The following is a 20,988-nucleotide window of genomic DNA, read 5'->3' on the forward strand; positions in this document are numbered from 1 at the left end:
ATCACAGCTCGACGAGTGGCCCCTGCCCTAGCCCTTGTTTTCTTAGTAGATCCTAGCTCGTGTGCTCTGGTGACGCCATTTGGGACTGCATTGGTGAGGTTGTGTCTGTGGCCCCCTAAATGAAATCAGGTATGATGTAAGAGTTACTCACTTCGGGATGCATATAATAAAAAAAATATAAATCTTTGAAGATTGAAAGATGATGGGGATAACAGCCGAAGTGGGTTCCGGGTCTTATGTGCTGCACGCGATATTGAAGAACCTGGTTTGTGGGAACTTGGCAGGGAGGGGGAAACTTCGGGAGTATAGAGATCGACTTGCTGTTGTTTGACTTAGATATGTTAACCCACTATAAAAATGTCACCCCCAGGTTGATTCTTGATTCGATTACTCAAGTGATCAGAGATGTTCAGTATCCTAATGATTCAATGTATCTAATCCAATAGGCAATGCTAACAATGATACAGGCTGACATTCTCGACTAATATTCCAATCATGACTAGGCACCTTGCAGCGAGTAGGCCCGGGCTTAGATTGGTTGAACACAATCCAGGAGGTCCCAGTCTTAAGAGGGCCCCCTTTTTTCTCATTTCTGATATGTTCCGATCCAGTTATGATTTGATGCTATGTCATGAGCCTTTTACCAAAAGGAGGGTATTATTAGCATGTCATATTAATCCAGGCCAGTAAGACAAGAGTGCTAAGTTGATGTAATAAAGGAGCCATAATCGATAGTAAGTCCCGACTGTAAATTGTAATATAAAACGTATTAATATACCAAAGTTTGCCCTAGATCGATATCCACAGTCGACCCGTGGTCAAGCAGATCTCAGAATGATTGGCCTGACCGGATAGACCCGTCGTCGATGGATCCGATTCAGAAATCCTCCGTATACACACGTTAAACTTGTCTTATTAGTACCCCATTTCTCTTCTATGAACGTTCCAGAACATAGCTTTTTTTTTTCTCTTTGGGTTCGGGTTTCACTTTGGTTTCCCTCTCTCTTTCCCTTTTCCTCTTTCTCTCTCGATTGGAACTTACTTGTATGTCTACGGTTCTTTTCCTTCATACATAATATACATGGGTATTCCGTGTTGAACATCCCCCTCTCCCCCAATCTCTCACTGCATATCCTAGATGGTCCCCTAACAAATGTCCATCAACAAGCCCCAACCTCGCGGTGGACTCAGGACCATCAGAGATCTGTTCCGTTCTGCACCCCCATCATCCCCGACCTCCCCTTCACGACACCGAGTATCTCTCCTAGTCCGTCGAGGTAGGGATATTTTTTCCAAGTAAACAATCCCTCCCCAATCTACCTTTCATCCCAACTACCCCTCCAGTTCACTTACTTTGGGGCCGCAATTCGACCCCACTGCACTCGGGAAAAGAGGCGCAGCCCTGAACAGAGTCAAAAAAAAAAAAAAAGAGAGAGAACACGAACTAAGAGAAGCACCGGAAAAAAAATAGACAAGTAGATCCTCCAAGACTACAAACCTCAACGTCAACTTCAACATCCTGTTCGCCCTCTCCTTCACCACACCCATCCATGAACTCTCATCCACAATTCGACCCGGCCACCATGATCGGTCTAGCGGGCGCCTCACCCGGAAGACCAGACGAAAACTTCGATATCTTTGAATGGTACCCGCACTATCAAAGCTGTCAACGCTACTTCCTAGATCACGCCCAACACAGCGTTCCCGTCCAGGCTCTTTCCGCATTCTTAAACATCCGACTCCCCTTCCAGCACCAACCGAACCCAGTCTTCAATTCAACTTCGCCATCTCCATCTTCCGCCGCCAGCGACATCCCACCACCGGGCACACAACCCCCAAGCCCGCCCTCCATCTCATTGATTCCCTACATCCGTCGGCTAGTCGCAACAGGCATGGACTTCCCAGGCGTGCTGCATGGCTTTTTCGGTGACGATTGGGGTAGCGGTGTGGGATCCATGCACGATCAAGAACGCCGCAATTATCTGTTCGCCGCAAAGAGTGGCGGCTGGGCCTCCGTGAAAAAAGACTACGACATGTCTCCGCTGGAGACCATTCCGTTCCTGCGTCCTCTGCAGGGAGCTCTCGATTCCGAGATCGAGGCTGCAGAGCGCAGCTGGAGTGAATGGCTCGCTATGGAGGATTGGATGGTTGGTCCCCGGGCGCCGGATATCATGCACGACTCGTTCTCACAGAACTCACGGCCGCGGAGTTCGCGTGGCTGAAATGATTTGTTCCTCGCGGATTGTTCTTTTGGCTCTGGCTCTCTGTATTTTCACATCAAGTCGGCGACATGGCGTCCATGAGAGCGTCATTTTGGTTTTGGGATTTCACATCTAGCGATCTTGTTTCTTGTTTCTTTCCTTGGTTCTTTGTCCAGCGACTTTTTATTTTGGTCACCAGCAGTAATATATGGGGATTCTGTACATTGGGATATGGGTGTTGGCTTCTGCGCAAAACATCACCTTTAGTCATAGGCGACTTGTGCTACGAGTTTCATCCGGCGGGGGCGGGGGAGTTTCTTCGTCCTATCCGGATTTTATTAGATCGGATGGATAGATATTGCGTATTGCATCTATATACACACTCAATCCACAAGTCAATTCTCTCTCTACTAGCGGTTATGGGAACAACTCAAGCCATCCGAGGTTACGGGATGATCTCGGAGGCAAAAGGTGCAAAAAGAGACAGAAAATGGGGACAATTATTGCGCCTTCGACATGGGAAAAAAAGCCAAAATAAATCAAAATCAAACTTACCCCTAAAATCCGATTGTAATGGTTCGGTTTTAACGGAATAGGGTGTATTTCATATATTTCATATATTTCGGGAAAACTACACATCAGGTTCACCCAATCTTGGTTCAGTGGAGAGTAAAAAAAAAGCTCATCGACAATTCCACCGAATGGACTTTCCACAGTCGATGAACCACTGTTCGGCAACCCCACTGGTTTACGATTCGGCTGTGGCCTCCAATCTGAGCGGTTACCGCTGGTGACTGCCCCTTGGGCGTTTGGAATTTCCTCTTATAGGGAAACTTGTGAATATCAAATGCCACACTTTACGTATGGACAATTTTTGATGGTAGTTTCCAAAGAAATAAGAGACGATCGTTATATAGTATGTATAAAGGATCTGACTGCCCAAAGCTGATCGCCGATCTACTCCGAAATGATTAAAAGTCTCCTAAAACAAATTCGGTTAAAACCCAGGGTTTAACTTGGAAGCTGTACTCCGTACATCGTAGATTGTCCACTATATTAGCCTATTAGACGAGTCCTTGTAAACAATCTCGTGGCGTAGCTGAGACCGGGGACGCTAGCTGGTTCTTCCACGCGCCTTCTTAGGGATTTTAGGGTTTTTAGCCTTCTTATAGGTTTTTTAGTTGGTTTAGTTCGACGCTTTCTCCGCTAGCTTTGCCCCCCTGCGGAATCCTTTTTTCACGGCCTATGACTGGTGTCTATCAGAAGAAAATTCTCCCAGATCTCCATTTTTCGATCTGGCGATCGGAGGCTCTGGGTCTTGCGTACTTATTGTTTTAGTTAGGGTCTTATCCCGCGTTTCCGAGTGGATTTCCTTTCTGGTTTTCTTTTTAAAAAAGCAAAAATTGACATAAAAAAAAAGGAAAAAGAAATACCGATATTTGGCACATCTTGGTATTTCCGCCATATTACCAGACCCTAATTTGGAGATCCTGTGACGAGCCGTCTTCGAACAAAAAGAAGGGTGTGCATATCTATTAAAAATAAAACTAGTACAAATAAGGAAGAGAAAGTAGAAAAGAGGAAGTCCTGTGTATAAGCACTAGTCAATAATGCCATCATCTATCATCGTGGGACCTCTCAAGTTACATCTAAGGCTATTTTGGATAAATCGACATGATCCAACCAGATATGACTACCAAGGTATATAGGCAAACTCCTCTATCCAATCAAGTCCTCCGTCAAGATAAACCATCGACCCTCTGAAAGTATAGTGAGAGGGGCAGTCCGATCAACCCACAGGATATACTATCAACAATAGCAATACAAAGTAATTTTTCAGCCGCGGTAGGGAGATGAGAACTCCGCGCAATGAAAAACATGGCGCCGAAGAAAATAATTGTCGGGATGGCGATAATCTCAGCCGTTATACTCACATTCGGCAAGTTGTTATTGGGCAGACTAGGATGAAGAAAAGAGTAGTGAGCTCAAGAGTAGTAACATAAATACCCCCGAGCAAATCGAAAGACGCAGTTCAACATAAGCCAGAGGGCTTGCGCTGTTGTGAATAAAACTATCGAAGGAAGTACAATAGATAACTAGAACCAGGTATCGTGACACTCACCTAGCTAGTCCACCTGATTTGCTCTGATCTTCGATTTCCTCTTCTAAAATCGGATATTCAACATAACCCCCCTTAACCAGGGTGTAGCTGCAGTTGTCCACAGGTGATTGGCGATGATCACGACATACCGGTGAATAGGGTATGCATACATACCCGAGAATCAACTAGATGGAAGTTACATATTAGAATAACTGATTCCGACCAGAAGCCAACCTCGATGAGATTGGTTGAATGTCATTAAGTAGTAAAACCAAAAATTAAGCCAAGAGAGTACCCGAAAAGCTTTTTGGTCAAAACGCCCTCGCTGAAATGCTGCAAAATGAAAAATGAGACAAAAGGTTCGCCACCCAAAATATGCACAGAGACTATACGTGACAAAATATTGTCACAGATCCGAAAAAGAAAAGAAAAAGCGAAGGGTATCTAAAGTGTTCGCAGGTGCTGTGAGGTGTGAGACGAAGGGAAAGAGGCAAAGACAGTAATAAGACTTGCTCAGCAAGCGTCAGGAATCGTTGGTTCTGGTGGGGAACATTTGGTTGGAGACTGAATTGCGGGATGAACTCGGCTTGACACGCGAGCTAGAGCTGGAGGTCGATTGAGCCCTCGACAGATCACGAGCCAGCGCGTTTTGGTGAACTTCTTCCGGGAGCAGAAGATCCGGTAGGTGATCCGGATTGGAGGCCAGACTACGTGGGCGTGAAAGAACACCACCGATAGAAGGGTTGTCTTTTTCGCGACGCATGGCGTCAACCGAGGTCCGTGTTCGGCGGCGATGTCGGCGGAGATACTCATTTGGAACAGGGTCAACTTGCTTTTTCACGGCGGGTACAAGGTTGAGGTAGATGGGGAAGATAGCACCGGCGCAAAAGAGCGCGATTATAACGCAGAAGGAATATGACTCGCCGTGTGCGAGGTATGCCGCGTAGTCGGCAAACGGGAAAAAGGTGCCGCCGCTGATCGCCATCGTCATGAGGACAGCGGCGGTTTTCGTATGTTGGGCTGTGCCGCGTAGGGAGATGGCGAAAATAATGCTGAATGCGCCACTCTCGAATAGGTAGAGCAGCATTGCCATGACGATTGCTGCTGAGCCGCTTGTTTTCATACAAAGAACGGAGCAAACGATCATGCCGATGTAGCTGACCATCAGAATCCAGCGCGGTTTCAGGAACCACTGCGCAAATGCGGCGAGAAAGCGCCCTACAGCAAAAATGCTGTGTCCGATGGTTAGGAAATCGAATGGTCCGAGTGAGGAATCTGGACGAGCGGTAATGACTAAACGACGGAGAGATGTCGCGAGGACTTCTTGTCCAGCCACGTAGAAAAATTGAGACCAGATTCCCAGGCCGAGAGTCAGCCAAACGACCGGAATGCCGATTACTTTGGTCATATTGTCTTCTCGGCGGCGATTTGCTAGTTCTTCCAGATCTTCATCTGACGCTTCGGGTATTGGTAAATAATAGAAGGCCAAGGCCAACAGCACATCGAATAGAGCGATGCCAAGATATGCCCATTGTACGTCAACCAACGATGCGACATCCTGAACATCCTTGAAGAGAACTCGTTTCGCCAGGAGCGGCGATACGACGCTTCCCACAGCTTGCACGCCTTGTGAAATATTGAGTCTGATCTCGGAATTCTCAAGCGGTCCACATAGCGCAATGAACGGATTTGCCGCAGTCTCCAAAACTGCTAGACCCAAACCGACAATGAAATTTGACAAAATGAACGCAGGCGTCGACGTTAGAACAGCCGAAGGCCAAAATATGAGGGTACCACAAGCATAGATACAAAGTCCAGTGATGAAGGTGGCCTTGAAGCCCCAGATTTTCAAGACGGGCCGACCAACCAGCAGGGGGCCAATCACGTATCCACCAAAGTACGCGGCATGAAGACCCAAAGAATGCCATGGACCTAAATGGACAATAGTCTGGAATTGAGAATTCAGAATATCAAGGAAGCCGTATGCAAAACCCCAGAGGAAGAATAGTAGTGTGGTCAATGCAATTGGCGCAATTGACTCTCTGTTGTTTAGCTTTAGCATACTTTCCGGGTTCTTCATGTTCACAAAATCGAAGAACGTGATGTCTGGTGCATAAGACGCGCTAGTATGTGTTTGGGTTCCTCCCTCTGTATCTTGAGGTGCTGTTTCCGGGTGACCCAGGAAATCCAATATACCAATGGGCTCCGAGTTAGACTGGCCACCAGAGACACTACCTTGGTTCTGTAGACGCTCGTTTCCTTCGTTGTCAGATGACAATGGCAATGGGGATTCTGGCAAACCCGGGACTGCAGCTGGAGGTGGCACTGCAACTTGACTTCCCCCTGCTGCGCCTACGGAGAGTCCATGAGGCGAAGAAGCTGATGTATCATCATTTGTGTCTCTAATCAACTTTGGAACAAGACGAGTGACGAGAGGTTTGAGACTTGGAACACAACCGCAAATGATGGATAGGTTGACTTCGACAACAGACCACATGAAAGATAGCGACGCATACCCTGTGAAACCCTCGTTGTTAGCTCAATTGACACGCTAGTTTCAAATATGGGAGATGAGCGAGTCGTACAACTGAAATCCACCCCTCCGATGTTTTGAATATGAATCGACTTGACCTCCAGCGAACGAGAAATAGCAGCTTGTTGAAGAAAGGCAATTCGAACCACATCGACGACCGCCACAAAGAAACCAAAGGAGAAAGTGATCACCAAAATGATCTTTTGTTTGAAAGGTAGGCGCATTTTTGTCAAAAGTGGCATCGGAAGTAATAGGATGGCAATGTCCGTAATAATATTCACCGGAGATGAGGAAAGGTACAAGGTGACAATGTCGGTGCAATTCGCATGAGCCGGGACGTCGGAAAGGAATACTGCGCCGACAGGATTACATTGGAAAATATTAACGAATGTCAATGCAAAGCCCGCTGCGTTCACTACAAAGATAGTGACATAGTTTGCAAATCGGAAAACCTTCTGATTGCGCGTTAAGGTCAGGTAGAAGACAAGGATCGAGGTCTTGACGGCCATTAACGCCGGATTCTAGGTGGTTGTCAGCATGCGATTGTTTTTTATTGTCCTGCGGAGTTAAAAAAAAAGGCAGTAACAAAGTACCGTTGAAACTGACATAGAGGACCGTGAACGCATAATTGGCCTTATTAAAAGCGAGTGCATCTTTAGGGTTGATGTCACTCGAATGGAGGCCAAGACCTTTCTGAACCGCAAAGAATAGCGAGAAGGAAAAGCCAAAATCAATTAGCTGTTAGATTGGTTAGCCTCCGAGCTTGAACACGAGGTTTCAATCATGTGCCCGATTCGTGAATAGATCGAGTCCGTTCTCGCTACATCACCGGGTACATGCAGGGATCAAGGCGAGGGATCCTACCCATGCGACCAACATCAACCAGTCGTGTAACCCAATTTTCCTGACCACAAATATTCGCGAAATGAAGCGGAGGGCGACGAAGACAGTGGCGATGGTGAAAAAGGTGATCGAAACACCTAGCGTAGGTTGTTGACGACCCTTCATGACAAAGGTGGTGGACTGCCCCAGCGGACAGTCCAGCTCGACAGTCGAGCTCGACAGTCCAGTTCTAACAATCCCAAGTGTAGCGCACAATAGCGGAGACGATTGCGGTCTTCAGATTCTAGTGTAAAATCGCGGTAGGCGGGCTGAAATGGCGTGTGTGCGGAGACTTCATCGTCTCGTTTCCCGACGGAGTCCGAATCCGGGGGTAAGGACCGGGAGAGAAACGGGGGACCGGCGTGTTGATATTTGGAGGAGTTGAGGAAGAGGAAAGGGGGAAGGGAAAAAAATAGGTTGATGTCAAATGGAATGTGGGGAGAAAAATAAAATCGTTTTACCCCAGTTTTAGGCCTTTCAAGGTTTTTTGCCTTGCCGCCTTTTCTCTCTGACAGTTTTTCTTTTGAAGCTGCCAGTTACTTCGTGTCTAACTTATAATACACACACTCGTGGACCCAACCAAATACTGTTCAGGAATTTGGTCATAATAAAAATCCCCACACTTTATCACCCAATGAACACCGACGAAAGCTAACCCACCACAGCCCACAGGGTAATCCAGGTCAAGGCTTGGGATGTGTAATTATGCGGATTAGATATTGTGACCACTCATTTGCATACTTGTGCGAGCTCTGTCAGGGGTTGTGCTGCTCCGCGCCTATATAGGCAATTCATCGACCGTGATCTTTTCACGTGACTCGTTCTATATTGTCGAGCTCGAAAGTTTCATTGCAATATACTTTGTGAGCACAGTATTGCGTCTGCTTGATGTGAGCCTGCGCAGAGGGATTTAGTAGAACTATGTGAGACCTGGTTTGAGATATTTGCGATCGACGGCGATCTATCCGCCAATTTTTAGTGTGATACATCAGGTCAAAAGCTGCAGCTCCCTTGCTCCGTACATCCAAGCAAACATAAGCATGGATATTGATCTTCTACCCCAGATCAACATGCAATTCTCCGGAACCAATCAGTCCCCTATGCCCGCACAGAATAAGTTATCCACCGCGAATCCTGCAGGCACTAAGCTTGGCATGTATTTGGACCGGCGCATCCAATTATGATCTTCACTGTCACTGATTGAGTGTTATTCATACCTAAATTTAGGTAAGCTTTTGATTCTAAGCCTTAGAAAGTTACCTATGTTGTATATACTGTATAATCTACTACAGTTTCATTTGAACACTCCTATTTCAAGGTCGCAAGTTCCCGGGTATATGCGAACATCCCTAGTGGACCTCAGCGGCGTATCATCATCAGCCCCTGAGATCAGCGGCTTCGCAACGTTGCAAGGAACTATCCGCTAGCTCCTTGGCTGGATTTCTTATTTCAGTATGTAGTTGCGAGAACCCCTCTCGAACGATCGGGCATTAATCCCCGCTATGCATTTTATTGTAGCTTTGTCCCCGCTCGTATATGCTTTGTACATAATGAATAAATGTACCGACTACAACGTACGCACATCGAGGGAAATACTGAATACTACTCTACTGCTTATCACATGGTAAAAAAAAGTGTCCCAAGGTAATGTCGGAACTGAAAACAATCTTCACTAGGTGGGTAAGCTGCAGGTCCTTAGTTCAATTCCTTTAAGCGAGCCGTAGGATCACCTTCTACAACATAATTGGCAAAGTACGGGAACGGTCTGACCCGGTGCTCTTGGCTCATCACATTTAAGATGTTGACTGCCCACAATTTTACATCAATCAGCCGTTTCGTCTAGTCAATCCTCAAGATGAGACTTAACACCTTGCTGCTGGCGTACGGGCTTTCGGCATCTCTCCAGGGTGTACAAGCCGAGACTCAAGTTGAGAAGTCCATCGCTTCTATCTGGGAGGACCTCAAGAATGCAGTGACCTGTGGTTCTTGCCAGGTATGATTATGCTCGGCACTTCCATTACTAAGGTCTTTAGCTCACTCTATCCAATTCTACAGGTTCTCCTCGGTACTATCAAAGTTACCGCAGGACTTGGTGAGAAGTTCATGACCGATGTGTTCACCGGATTGTGCAAGATCAGCGGGGTATGTTAGCGATTCCAGTGAGCTTAGTAGTTTGATTCCGTTAATCATAAGTATACAGGCTGAGGACCCAGATGTCTGCACCGGAATTATCGAATTGGAAGGACCTGCGCTGCATGAGGCTTTCAATGCTTTACACCTTAATTCTGACGCCTCCAAGACACTGTGCGCTAGTTTGGTCGGGCTCTGCAAATACCCTGAGGTTCATCCCTACAGTCTGACGTTCCCTTCACCCAAGCCAAAGACTGTGAGGCCGCCACCTAGCGGCAAGGCCCCGCTCAAGATCGTCCATTTCAGCGATACACACGTGGACCTTCTCTACGAGCCGGGATCCAACTATGAGTGTTCTAAGCCTGTCTGTTGCAGATCATATACAGATGAAGATGCACCGGGGAAGACAGAACATCCATGTGGACCATTTGGAAACACAAAGTGTGACCCACCACAAACACTTCAGGAGAGCTTGCATAATGCTATCGCAGACATTAACCCGGAGTTCTCCATTTATACCGGCGACGTGATACCCCACGATGTCTGGTTGGCCGACAAGGCTGCAGTTGTAAAGGGGCTCAATGCCACGTACAGTGCAATGGAAAAGGATATCGGCACTGTGTACGCTGCGATAGGAAACCATGACACCGCACCACTCAACCTCGTTCCTGCGGGTGCCTCACATGAAGCCGATCCCCAATGGGCATACGATGCTCTCGCAGAAGATTGGTATGGGCTCACGGGTGTTGCTTCAGTCAAATTTGCGGATCAATTTGCCTCGTACTCAGCCGTTCACCCCGATAGCAATCTACGCATCATCTCTTACAACAGCATCTTCTACTACATATACAACTTCTATATGTACCAGGAGCCAATGGAGAAGGACCCGCGCGGACAATTTGAATGGCTCATCAAGGAACTGCAGGCTGCCGAGGACGCGGGCCAGCGCGCATGGTTGATCTCTCACATCCCATCCGGCGTGCCAGATCACTTCCGCGACCATTCGGAATACTTTGACCAGATCGTGCAGCGCTACGATGCCACCATTGCAGGACTATTCTATGGTCATACGCACAGGGATGGATTCCAGGTCGCATACTCCGACTACAACAACCGAGACTGGAACACAGCCACTGCAATGGGTTATATCGCCCCAGCGGTGACCCCAATGGAAGGCTCACCCTCTTTCCGCGTCTACGAGGTTGATCCGGTCACGTTCGGCGTCCTGGATTACACCCAGTACATTGCCAACATTAGCGACCCATCCTTCCAGACAAAACCAAAATGGGTGCCCTATTACTCCGCCAAAGCAGACTACGGTTCCAAGATCTCACCTCCGCTTACCGATCCAAAGGCCGAAATTAGTCCGGCTTTCTGGCACAACGTCACCGTCGCCATGGAACGCGATCCGAGCATTTTCCAAGATTATTGGGCGAGACGTGTTCGCGGGTTCGAAGTCGAGAGCTGCACTGACGACTGCATGAAAAATGAGATATGTCTTCTTCGCGCCGCTAATGCACAGTATAACTGTGACAAGCCGAAGGCTTTCGACCTCTCCAAGCGTGATGGACAGGAGGGTGATATCTTGCTAGAGAAGGAGCCTCATATTGATTGCGACCATGCTGGAATGGCGACACTGTTCTCAAAGATGGCACATCAGGCTAAACTTGAGCGGAGAAAGGAGCTTGAGTCTTGAAGAGTCAGTCATGCGTGGTTATCTGGTAGTTGATACATCTATTTCTGGACAGTGATCAGTACCAAAGCTAATTTTGATAATATTTGCCCTCGAAGCGCCTTTACTTTCTATCCCTACTTTTGCCATAGTCTAAGTCTGAATCCTTAGTATGCGTTTTGCAGGGAGAGAGTGGCGATGACAGTCAGTTCGCTGCTATATCATACCCTAGGGGTTATTAAGTCCTTTCCCACTCGCCATTTGCCCACCAAAACTGACCAACTTTGAAAACTTTCTCTCAATAAATTTAGGAGTAACATATTTTTTAATTTTTTTCATGTTGATTACCTTTATATAAAGTATCTCAGAATGTATTTTAGATAGAGAGTGGTCAATTTTCAAAGGTTAACAAAAAAGATTCTAACCGCGAGTTTAGTTTGGGAGTCACTAGTTAGTTATATATAATGGAGATTAACCTTGATATTTGGATTTCAATCAGTTACCACTCAACAGCCATACATTTTAGCTTCTTCTACTTTCCCAAAAATCTTACACTAGGTATGCTTTCTACATTGGGTTATGATTGTATTGGAATCACCACCCTGATAACCGTACAGGGCGGCCTTATGAATATACCAGGTGCCTGGCCAGAATAGGCCGAGGAGAATCGTAGCGATACCAGCTACCATGGGATCTAATTTTGATATAGGTACAATTGTCACAATTAGGGATCAAGTAGCAAAGGCAGAATTAGGATCTGCGGGAAGAAGTCCCTGACGATCGATCATCGCGACAAGATCCCCATCCATCATAAACTCACCAAGCTCCATGCCAAATGGCGAGAGACTGAAGTCGTCCCCTGCGAGGCCTGCTCGAGTAGCATGAAGAGCTGGAAGGGCTGTAGTCGAGGCATCGAAGTTTGTTTCTGGATAGACCGATGTTAGTATCATCCTAGCAACACGAAGAAGAAAGGAGACTGACCAAAATCGTTCAAGACCTTGCTGAACTGTTCCAAGTAATACCGACATCGATCAATCAATCGATTTCCTTCATCAAGCCTGGAAAGTGCTGCTACTGCACGACCAGGGTACTGTCTGGCTTTGCTTGCTTGGTCTGTCATTGAGGAGTTTGTTAGGCTGGTATCACGGTAGACCCAGCCCACTCCGATGAGGACCAGTGCCGCGTTAAAAGCTTAGAAACTGTCAGCATGCAAAACCCCAGAGCGAGGAACGGGTGGGGGGGGGGGGGGGGGGGGGAATACTGTAATATAACGAGAACCACCAAGCTCCCAAGAGGTTGCGCTTCCATCCAGGTTCTGATACTACCCGGTGTACGATATCAATAATCTCCATCGCGGAATCTGCGCATATCTGCAAGCTATTGATACCGATCTGCTGCAACAATCTCATATCTTGAGGGTCGCGATCAGGGGACCTGCTTGCTGTGATGAATTTGACCAGTATTGGGCGATGGAGCAAGACTCGAAGGTTAAGATATCTCAAGGTCAAGATAACTTGAAACCTCAACGAGAGATATTGGGAATTAGATGACATCTGATCATGAGGCAGCTCATCGATGCTAGCTGACGATATAAGTTGTAGTGGATGGATGAGCGACCGTTCCCAGGAGAACAAATGTTGTTCCAAGCTGAAGATATGGGCCACGGTTTCGCTGACTGGTAATGGACCATCGCAGCCGATGTTTTGGCCGTAGAGAAGCTCTAGAATGTTCCAAAGCTGCTTATAGAGTCCACTTGTATATGTCAGAAAACCGAAGTTCTATGGGTGTCAGCTCAACCACTTACATTGTCGAGTTGAAGAACGCAACGCTCAAGGCCGCTGTCTCGTCATCAACAAGTCCTGTTGAATTTTCAAATTCCCGTTTGGTGGGCAGCTCGAGCTTGACGTAGCTATCTGGAATAGCTGCTGGTCTGCCAAAAGTCATACTCAGAGTTCTATATTGTCAACATATGTTCTGCGTATGTGCAGATTCACCCACTTACCGGTCTAAAACCACACAACCGTACCAAGTCCGCTTTCGCATCTCTTGCTCAATCGGGGAAAATACTTTAGACGCATGCCGCGAATGTAATCCGAGCTGAAGAGCGGCTTTGACAGCCAACCCGTGGACGGTCCATGCTTGTATTGACTTTTGCGTTCCTTGTAGGTATTGACCCATTAGAAGCAAATATTGAACTAGGAAACACAGTCAGGACGACATCTCAAAAAGAAGAACAAACAGCAAGAGTCGAGGGCCACTTGCCCACTTCTAGGGTCGTCCCTCGCAAGATTTCGCTCCCACATAAGCCAAGGCCACGCTGATAGAAGACATCCGATTCTTCGATCCGAGCATCTGCGCTCGCACTTCCAGGAATTGCAGTGATAGTAGCCATAGCCAGAACCATATTCAACAGACCAAGCCAGGTTCTCCGTACCCGACTGAAGTTCTCCCTTGTCACCTGGTGATATGTGTCCTGGAACACGGGTGGGTATATGTAAGGAAATAATAAGCCCGTGTTAGAGAAATAACGTTCGATGAGCTCCAAAGTGTTTGCCTGCGGTGGTAGAGCAAAAATGTTCACTTGGATGCGCTGATCTTGACCTGTCTGGCGTAGTGGTGATGATGGCCTCGATGCATTCACGAAGCCACCTTCAGCAGCGCTAGGTGAAGGGAAATACCCTGGTTGGACAATAGCACCCGACAAATGTCGAAGAAATGCAATATTTGAAGAAGGGCCTGTTAAGTCATTAGCAATCTAGAACTCCCTTATCGAGCAGATTCACTTACCAAAGAACCCAGAATCCTCCTCATCAGCAAAAATCACCGCACCCATACCATCCACTGAATCCTCCGTCCCAATCAAACCAGGCATCGGTGCAGCAATTCTCATCTCATTATGATTCTCACTAGCATTTCGACCGGAAATAGCGGACTCCCTGTCTCTGCCCCTTTCGGGCCCACGATCAACTCTTTTAAACAGCCCGTCTAAATCACCCCTCACAGCTCCAAACGACTCCTCAAGCCTCTTTACCCTATCTTCAAGCCCATGCAGATAGTCCTTCTGCACGATAACGTTAGCGGCTGTTGGTGGCGGAGTGTAAACACATTCAAAGCCTAAATCCTGACATAACGAGCAGCTGGGCCGCTTGCCGTCACATCGAGATTTGCGGGTTCGGCACGCATCACAGGCGATGGCTACACGGCGCCGTTTGGGGGGCCGCCCGCTAGGTGTTTCAATATCCGGTGAATTTGATGCCATTTGATAGTATCATATGATCAGGGGTTGCCGGGATGTGACTGTTTCTGGGGTTGTGTCGGGCGGGGATAGACCGGGTAGGTATCCGGTGTTGCCGGAGTGTGGAGGATATCGACAGTGGATCTAATCATTATCTCGAATTTGGTGGATATATTTTCAAATCTACGGGATACTTCTCTTCTCTTCGGCCATAGCTTGCGATGTATGATTCTGAGTATTTCTGGACTTCGGTGTAAGGGAAATATTGGAAAAGACCGTGAAAGCGGTAAGGGGATAACGCTTTCGTCATGAATATGCCGTGATATGAAGCAATCTGTATAAATACACCATAGTTAATCCAACAAAATATCTACCCTAGACATAATAAGTTCATGGAATCGTAAATCGGACTAGCCATGTCCAGCAAACCAGGCGCCATGGGAAACATCGGAGCCCCAAAACACCATACACAAATCAATCAACTATCTTCATCACGGGATATTACTATCTTTGGCGGAAACTGAGGCCCCGGCGATGAAGCTGTGGGGCTGATCTCAGAAGTCGATGGTGCTCTACTTCGCGAGATTGGAGTTGTACCGAACAGCCTCAGCTGTGGCCACCCCCCAGAGGCGAGCGCGGGAGAGCACTGCAAGGTTGGTGTCCTCAGTACCCCTTCACCTGGGAGCGAATTTGAGTGGGCTTTGCCGGGTGTTGGCCGCAAGACAGTTGGAGTAGGCACTGAATGCCGTGTCGGACTCCGGGACCCCGAGCTGCCTTCGCCATTATCCACGGAGCCACTGTTGCTTATGAAACTTCCAGCTCTTGATCGGTGATCTGGTGTGGATGACCTTTGGTAATGGGCCATCTGATCTTGGAGTTTTGAGTTTTTATATTGTTCTCCTGGGGTTATGGGGTAAGTTGTTTTCGCGATGCGATTAAATCCCCCTTTCTCGATTTGCTTTTGGGCTTTGTTGGCGATAAGGGTGCCTGCTTTATTCAAGATGCGGGCAACCTTTCGTCTTCCTAGATCAGGCTGGGTATTGGTAGTAGGACGGCGTATGGGTGGCATTTCAATATCGCCATCCAGTCTCTCGACAGTTGTTCTAGAGCCTCGTCGGGAACTGGTTTCAGTGTCTGAAACAGCACAGTCGCAATGTGTGCATCTTCCGATGATAGGCTCTCCTTGCTGTCCATCCTCAATAATCGCGGCGTCCATATCTGCGGACAGAATGAGATACAGCGATCCCACTACAGCGAGTGCAGTACCAATAATTGGCGCCCATTGGCCTAAGGACGCGTCTGTTAGTAAGTCTATGCCATTTGCGTTTCCAATCGCCAAAGTCATATAAGACACAGCATCTACTTACCAATACTTTGTATAGGCTCTGTTTTATAGCTCATTTGCAAAGTCCAAAAGTTCATCTCGCCTTTGACGAGAATTGCGAGGACTGCTGCAGCAAACAACGGAAGCCCGATGATAGTTAGCCATTTTTTAATAACTTGGGTAATCTCAGTCATGTGGCTGATGGTAGCTCCATTGGTCCCCTTGATGATTTCATCTTGTTTCTGCTTGTGCTTTCCATTTAAAAACTTCTCGTCCAAGATTTTGATCCACATGGATACCAACGACAAGATGCCAGGGATACAGCATGCAGCCGCAATAAGCGTCGTAGCATTAAATGTCAGCTCATTAGGTACTGGAATCACGTAGATATTGTCAGCTGCGCTTAGTCGCAACGGTGAGACTGGCCCATTGTCCGGTGAACAATTAATGCCACAATTGGAGCCATATGTGAACAAACCACCATTCCTGCCCCCTGTCAAGGCCCAGTAAATGCTTGCCGGGTCGTCAGGTGGGCAAGTAATGGGTTCGAGGCGCATAAATTCCACAATCAAGCTCACTAGCCCAACCAAGAGAAGGACTGTCCATAGAAATATGATGTCACGGCCAGGGTTGTTGAAGTAGGTTCTGGACAGTCTGACGGTCGCTGGGGCAGTTAAAATACCGATTGAACACAACTGGAACGCCCCGTAGACGTCCATATCGACAGCGCCTACAGAATATTAGTTTCTTTGATCATTTCGATGGGTTATAATAGCCGACAAACATCAGTCCATCGCAAAAGATGTTAGACTCACCATCAACATGAAGCACAGCAAGCACGATCCCGTGAAGAGCCGCGATAGCGGGGAAAAGTAACACAGCGGCCAGACAAGCATTCCGAATCCATTCTACTTTGCGAGCGAACACACAAGCTATAACCAAGACATAGTATCTGGAATGAATGTCAGTATATCATGGTAAGACTGCCAATCTCTTTGTGGGAAACCTTACAGGATTCGGGTTCCCGGGCCATATTGACCGGAAACCGGCCAAGCGCAAACAACCTGGAGAGATGCGGAGCTTGCTGTCATGTTAGGGGGCGATGAAGTAGCGCGATGCACGAGATCATGCTCTAGTAAGGAGGCAACAAATGGAATTGCCGGCATTGCATGTTATCCGCCTCCAGCGACGGTGACTTTAGGATAAAACAGCAAAAAATGCATATATTAAGGTGATGTTCTCTAATACTGACAGTGACTTTGTGAAGCTCGACGTGGTATCATAAGAAATGGAGAGAAAAAGAAAGCAGGGAGTCACCGGGCCGTCTTATCCACGAAGCGCTACCCCCTAGCTTGATCAGATCAATAAAGCGAATAGGGTACGCACCCTGGCTGCAAGTTATTTCGTCAGCAACAGCCTCATCTCGGATTTTGGAGCCTCAGTCTAGCTGGGATTGGGTAGCTCCAGGAAGAACTTTTATTGTCAAGCTCCGAACCTCAGAACGATAAATGCCCCGTGACGTTGGTTTGGGCGGGCGCAGCAACCCGGGCGTGAATACGAGATGGGGCAATTGCCAGCTCCGCTGATTGGCAAGTTGGAGAACCTTGTACATATCGCGCGGTGGCTGTATCTGCAGGGCGATTTCTCGATATTTGAGCAACCGAAGCTATGTAGGAAATGTTTCACTTAAGTCACGAGATAATCCAAAAGGTTGGAACTGATATTGACCGAACCACGGGTCGGGCAACATTAAAGTGACGTCAAAACTTGCCAAAAAAGTGACCAGGGAGGGTGTTTGAGTCTTGCCAAAAGTCCAGACTTTTCTTATTGGCATTTCTTGTCAGCTAATTCCAAGCTAATCGCAAGCTAATCAAAATGTCCTCTTGTGTCCCGTGCATGTCTTACCCTTTTTTGGTTGCTCTTTTCTGTTGAGGCTCAGACCCCTCTCAGACCCTCAGAAAATTTCTCCTCCGGCTTTTACTGTGACAACGGTGCATTAAAATCGAACTAATTACTTCGGATTCTAGTACAACTTTAATAAAGCATACTTGATCCACAAAAATCCACATCAAACACGGAGATATTTCACAGCCTCACAGACCTTGATTGTTCATTAGCAGCTGGTCTCCCATTTCTCTTCCCGGCCCAAGTCAGAATCATTTGAACTCGTTGGTGTGATTATGAGGGGCAGTCCACCCGATTTCTCCGCATTTGTGACAATTTCTTGATTCCGGCATTCAAGCACATGGGATAGAGAGAAACTTGCGAAATTTCTACGGATTTTCGATTAACAGGGAGTAACTAAGATCGTCATATTTGCGGTTGTCTCGTTGGTTAAGAGAAATGCGCCTGCAATAAATACAAGAGTTGAATCTTGATACCCAAATTTCTCTTGTTCTGCACTCCGGTATTTTGTCACCATGCCATACCTGACTGGGGCTGAAACAAAATAGAGAGGCTGACTTGGTGCCGGACGACCACAGCTATTACCCAGTGCATGCCTCTTGGATCAAATCTCGGAAAGAATAGCGAACATTCAAAATGGACGACGAACTCGATACATCGAAAATCAAAAGTTGGCGATCAATCATCACCCTAATCATTTTTGTTATAACTAGTAAGTGTGACTAAGCCTACAATGCGAGACTGAGACTTACTTTTCCTTCTTTGCGGCGCAGATATCATCGTCCTTTTCCCATTTCATATCCCCATATACGTGCCTCGATGGCTTACGAATGGGATTCTGGACCTATTGAGTGCCATGCGCATAATATCTCACCGGACTCGCCCTGGACCCAATGACAAGCAATCCATTTTTGTGAAACTTCGCTTTCCATTGAACTTCATTACGGCACCTTTAATAGCGGACCTCTTCCTTCTCGCTATTTCGGCTATTGGCCGAACAGAGGTACATGATGGAATAGTGGGGGCAGGTAACATTAACCCCATTGATATCATGGTCTTCTTCCTCACACTCGCATACATTGCCATCTCGATTGACGCCTCTGGCCTCATCCGATACCTAGCCTTTAAGGTTCTCCAGAAGGCAGGCAAGGTCGGCCACCGATTATTCTTCTACCTCTTTGTCTTCTTTTTCGGGTTGGGCAGCTTCATCGGAAACGACCCGATCATTCTGTCCGGTACAGCGTTCCTCGCATACATGACCCGTGTATCAAGCAATATCGTCCACCCTAGAGCCTGGATCCACAGCCAGTTTGCTATAGCGAACATCGCCTCCGCGATTCTTGTCTCTTCCAACCCCACCAACCTGGTCCTTGCTGGCGCTTTCAAGATCAAGTTCATTGTCTACACAGCCAACATGATTGTTCCCGTAGTTGTGACGGCAATCGTTCTTTTCCCGTTCCTGCTATATATCATTTTCGCTGATGAAAGCCTCATCCCTCTCTCCATCACAATGCATGAGCTGAATGAGGACCAAAAGAACAAACCACCCGTGAACCCCAACATCCCTAATGCCAGAGGAACCGCCGAAGAGAAAGAGGATGCCGACGATAAAGAGGGAAAGCAACTATCACTAGAAGAGATCATGAATCCGTTCTTAGACAAAAATGGTGCGTCTTTCGGGGGAATCATTATGGCCGCAACACTTATTACCCTCCTGGCAATCAATGCATCAGGCAAAGAGAACCCCGTCTTCTGGGTCACATTACCCGCTGCTTTTGTTATGTTCTGCTGGGATATCGCGTTTGGTTGGCTACATCGCCACGACACCCGTGAGATTGCCGCAAAGGGTCGAAAGGAGGTTGAGGATGCACATGCAGAGCGAGAAATGCGCAAAAAGGAGGAAGAGCGAGAAATGCGCGACCGGGAGGAACAGCAAGCGATGTCAGAAAAGATGGGCACGGAAATTTTGGGGTCGGACCTGTCTGAGCAATATGATGCTTCAGGCCTGCGCCACCGTAGTGAGCACACAGCTGGCGACATCTCGCTGAAGAGCACGGATAGTGATATCGCCTCAAAGGATATCCACCCACACTGCGGAAATTTATTGTCAGTCTCTGTCCTCGAGGAGAAGGAAAAGTTCCCGGCAATACAGCCACCAGACAATGTTGCGATGGACAACAAACATCTAACTCGCGCAACATCGTCCAAGGTACTCGACTCGAGGCAAACCACAGACACGACAGACGAAGAGAAGCTGGGATATCCCTACCATCAAAACAATGGCCCACGCACACTGATGTCACTCGCTGCTGATCTCTACCGCTGGTCACAGGAGACATTCCCCACCATGACGGTCGTAGTATCCCACATGCCTTTCGCACTGGTACCCTTCGCTTTTACGATGTTTATTCTGGTGCAGGCCCTTGTTACCAAGGGCTGGGTGCCGGTTTTCGCGTACGGATGGGACCACTGGGTAGAAAAGACCGGGACAGTAGGCAGTATCGGTGGAATGGGATTCCTGTCTGTGATTCTGTGTAATGTGAGTATTGAGCAACGGGCTCATCAATTTTCTTGCTCTCTCTCTCTCTCTTTACATCTGCTAACTCCTCGCCTTTTGATCACTAGTTTGCTGGCACAAACATCGGTACTACGATTCTCCTTTCGCGTGTCATCCAAGCATGGCAAAAGATCCACGAAGTCAGTGGAGTTCCCATCACCGATCGCACATGGTGGGCTACTGTCTACAGCATGGCACTTGGAGTCAATTACGGCGCATTCAGCACTGCGTTTAGTGCTTCGCTGGCTGGTTTGCTGTGGCGTGATATCTTGGCAAGAAAGCACATCCGTGTCGGCAGTCTGGAATTTGCCCGTGTGAACCTCCCCATTATTGCTATCTCTATGGTGGTTGGATGTGCAGTTCTCGTTGGAGAAGTGTATATTGTCAGAAGTGATAAGCCATATGTGCCCGCTTGATCTGTGGGTTGCGGATATCTGTTTGCGATTTT

The 20,988-nt window shown here is 47.5% G+C and overlaps 6 protein-coding genes across 6 annotated transcripts; 3 read left to right on the forward strand and 3 right to left on the reverse strand.

Moving 5' to 3' along the window:
* Nucleotides 1–1,550: 1,550 nt before the first annotated feature.
* Nucleotides 1,551–2,222, forward strand: N7447_010554 (uncharacterized protein; the record flags this gene model as incomplete). Its single annotated transcript, XM_057234816.1, has 1 exon — nucleotides 1,551–2,222. One exon carries the CDS (start codon nucleotides 1,551–1,553, stop codon nucleotides 2,220–2,222), a length of 672 nt encoding a protein of 223 aa, XP_057081036.1.
* Nucleotides 2,223–4,825: 2,603 nt separating this feature from the next.
* On the reverse strand, nucleotides 4,826–7,843 carry N7447_010555 (putative MFS monosaccharide transporter; the record flags this gene model as incomplete). Its single annotated transcript, XM_057234817.1, has 4 exons — nucleotides 4,826–6,819; nucleotides 6,888–7,356; nucleotides 7,442–7,573; nucleotides 7,700–7,843. The coding sequence occupies 4 exons, from the start codon at nucleotides 7,841–7,843 to the stop codon at nucleotides 4,826–4,828; spliced, it is 2,739 nt and encodes a 912-aa protein (XP_057081037.1).
* A 1,729-nt stretch (nucleotides 7,844–9,572) lies between these two features.
* Nucleotides 9,573–11,543, forward strand: N7447_010556 (PPN1 endopolyphosphatase family protein; the record flags this gene model as incomplete). Its single annotated transcript, XM_057234818.1, has 3 exons — nucleotides 9,573–9,710; nucleotides 9,773–9,859; nucleotides 9,918–11,543. The coding sequence occupies 3 exons, from the start codon at nucleotides 9,573–9,575 to the stop codon at nucleotides 11,541–11,543; spliced, it is 1,851 nt and encodes a 616-aa protein (XP_057081038.1).
* Nucleotides 11,544–12,250: 707 nt separating this feature from the next.
* N7447_010557 (putative C6 transcription factor) lies at nucleotides 12,251–14,778 on the reverse strand (the record flags this gene model as incomplete). The annotated part of the gene is made up of 7 exons (XM_057234819.1): nucleotides 12,251–12,444; nucleotides 12,501–12,710; nucleotides 12,781–13,271; nucleotides 13,324–13,473; nucleotides 13,522–13,714; nucleotides 13,755–14,255; nucleotides 14,307–14,778. 7 exons carry the CDS (start codon nucleotides 14,776–14,778, stop codon nucleotides 12,251–12,253), a joined length of 2,211 nt encoding a protein of 736 aa, XP_057081039.1.
* A 454-nt stretch (nucleotides 14,779–15,232) lies between these two features.
* N7447_010558 (uncharacterized protein) lies at nucleotides 15,233–17,244 on the reverse strand (the record flags this gene model as incomplete). The annotated part of the gene is made up of 4 exons (XM_057234820.1): nucleotides 15,233–16,041; nucleotides 16,122–16,808; nucleotides 16,894–17,030; nucleotides 17,090–17,244. 4 exons carry the CDS (start codon nucleotides 17,242–17,244, stop codon nucleotides 15,233–15,235), a joined length of 1,788 nt encoding a protein of 595 aa, XP_057081040.1.
* A 1,375-nt stretch (nucleotides 17,245–18,619) lies between these two features.
* N7447_010559 (putative arsenite efflux transporter ArsB-like) lies at nucleotides 18,620–20,956 on the forward strand (the record flags this gene model as incomplete). The annotated part of the gene is made up of 3 exons (XM_057234821.1): nucleotides 18,620–18,695; nucleotides 18,757–20,522; nucleotides 20,609–20,956. The coding sequence occupies 3 exons, from the start codon at nucleotides 18,620–18,622 to the stop codon at nucleotides 20,954–20,956; spliced, it is 2,190 nt and encodes a 729-aa protein (XP_057081041.1).
* Between the last annotated feature and the right edge of the window lie 32 nt (nucleotides 20,957–20,988).

This window comes from Penicillium robsamsonii, assembly GCF_028829455.1.
Source record: "Penicillium robsamsonii strain IBT 29466 chromosome Unknown utg000007l_segment0_segment0, whole genome shotgun sequence".
Lineage (NCBI taxonomy): Eukaryota > Fungi > Ascomycota > Eurotiomycetes > Eurotiales > Aspergillaceae > Penicillium > Penicillium robsamsonii.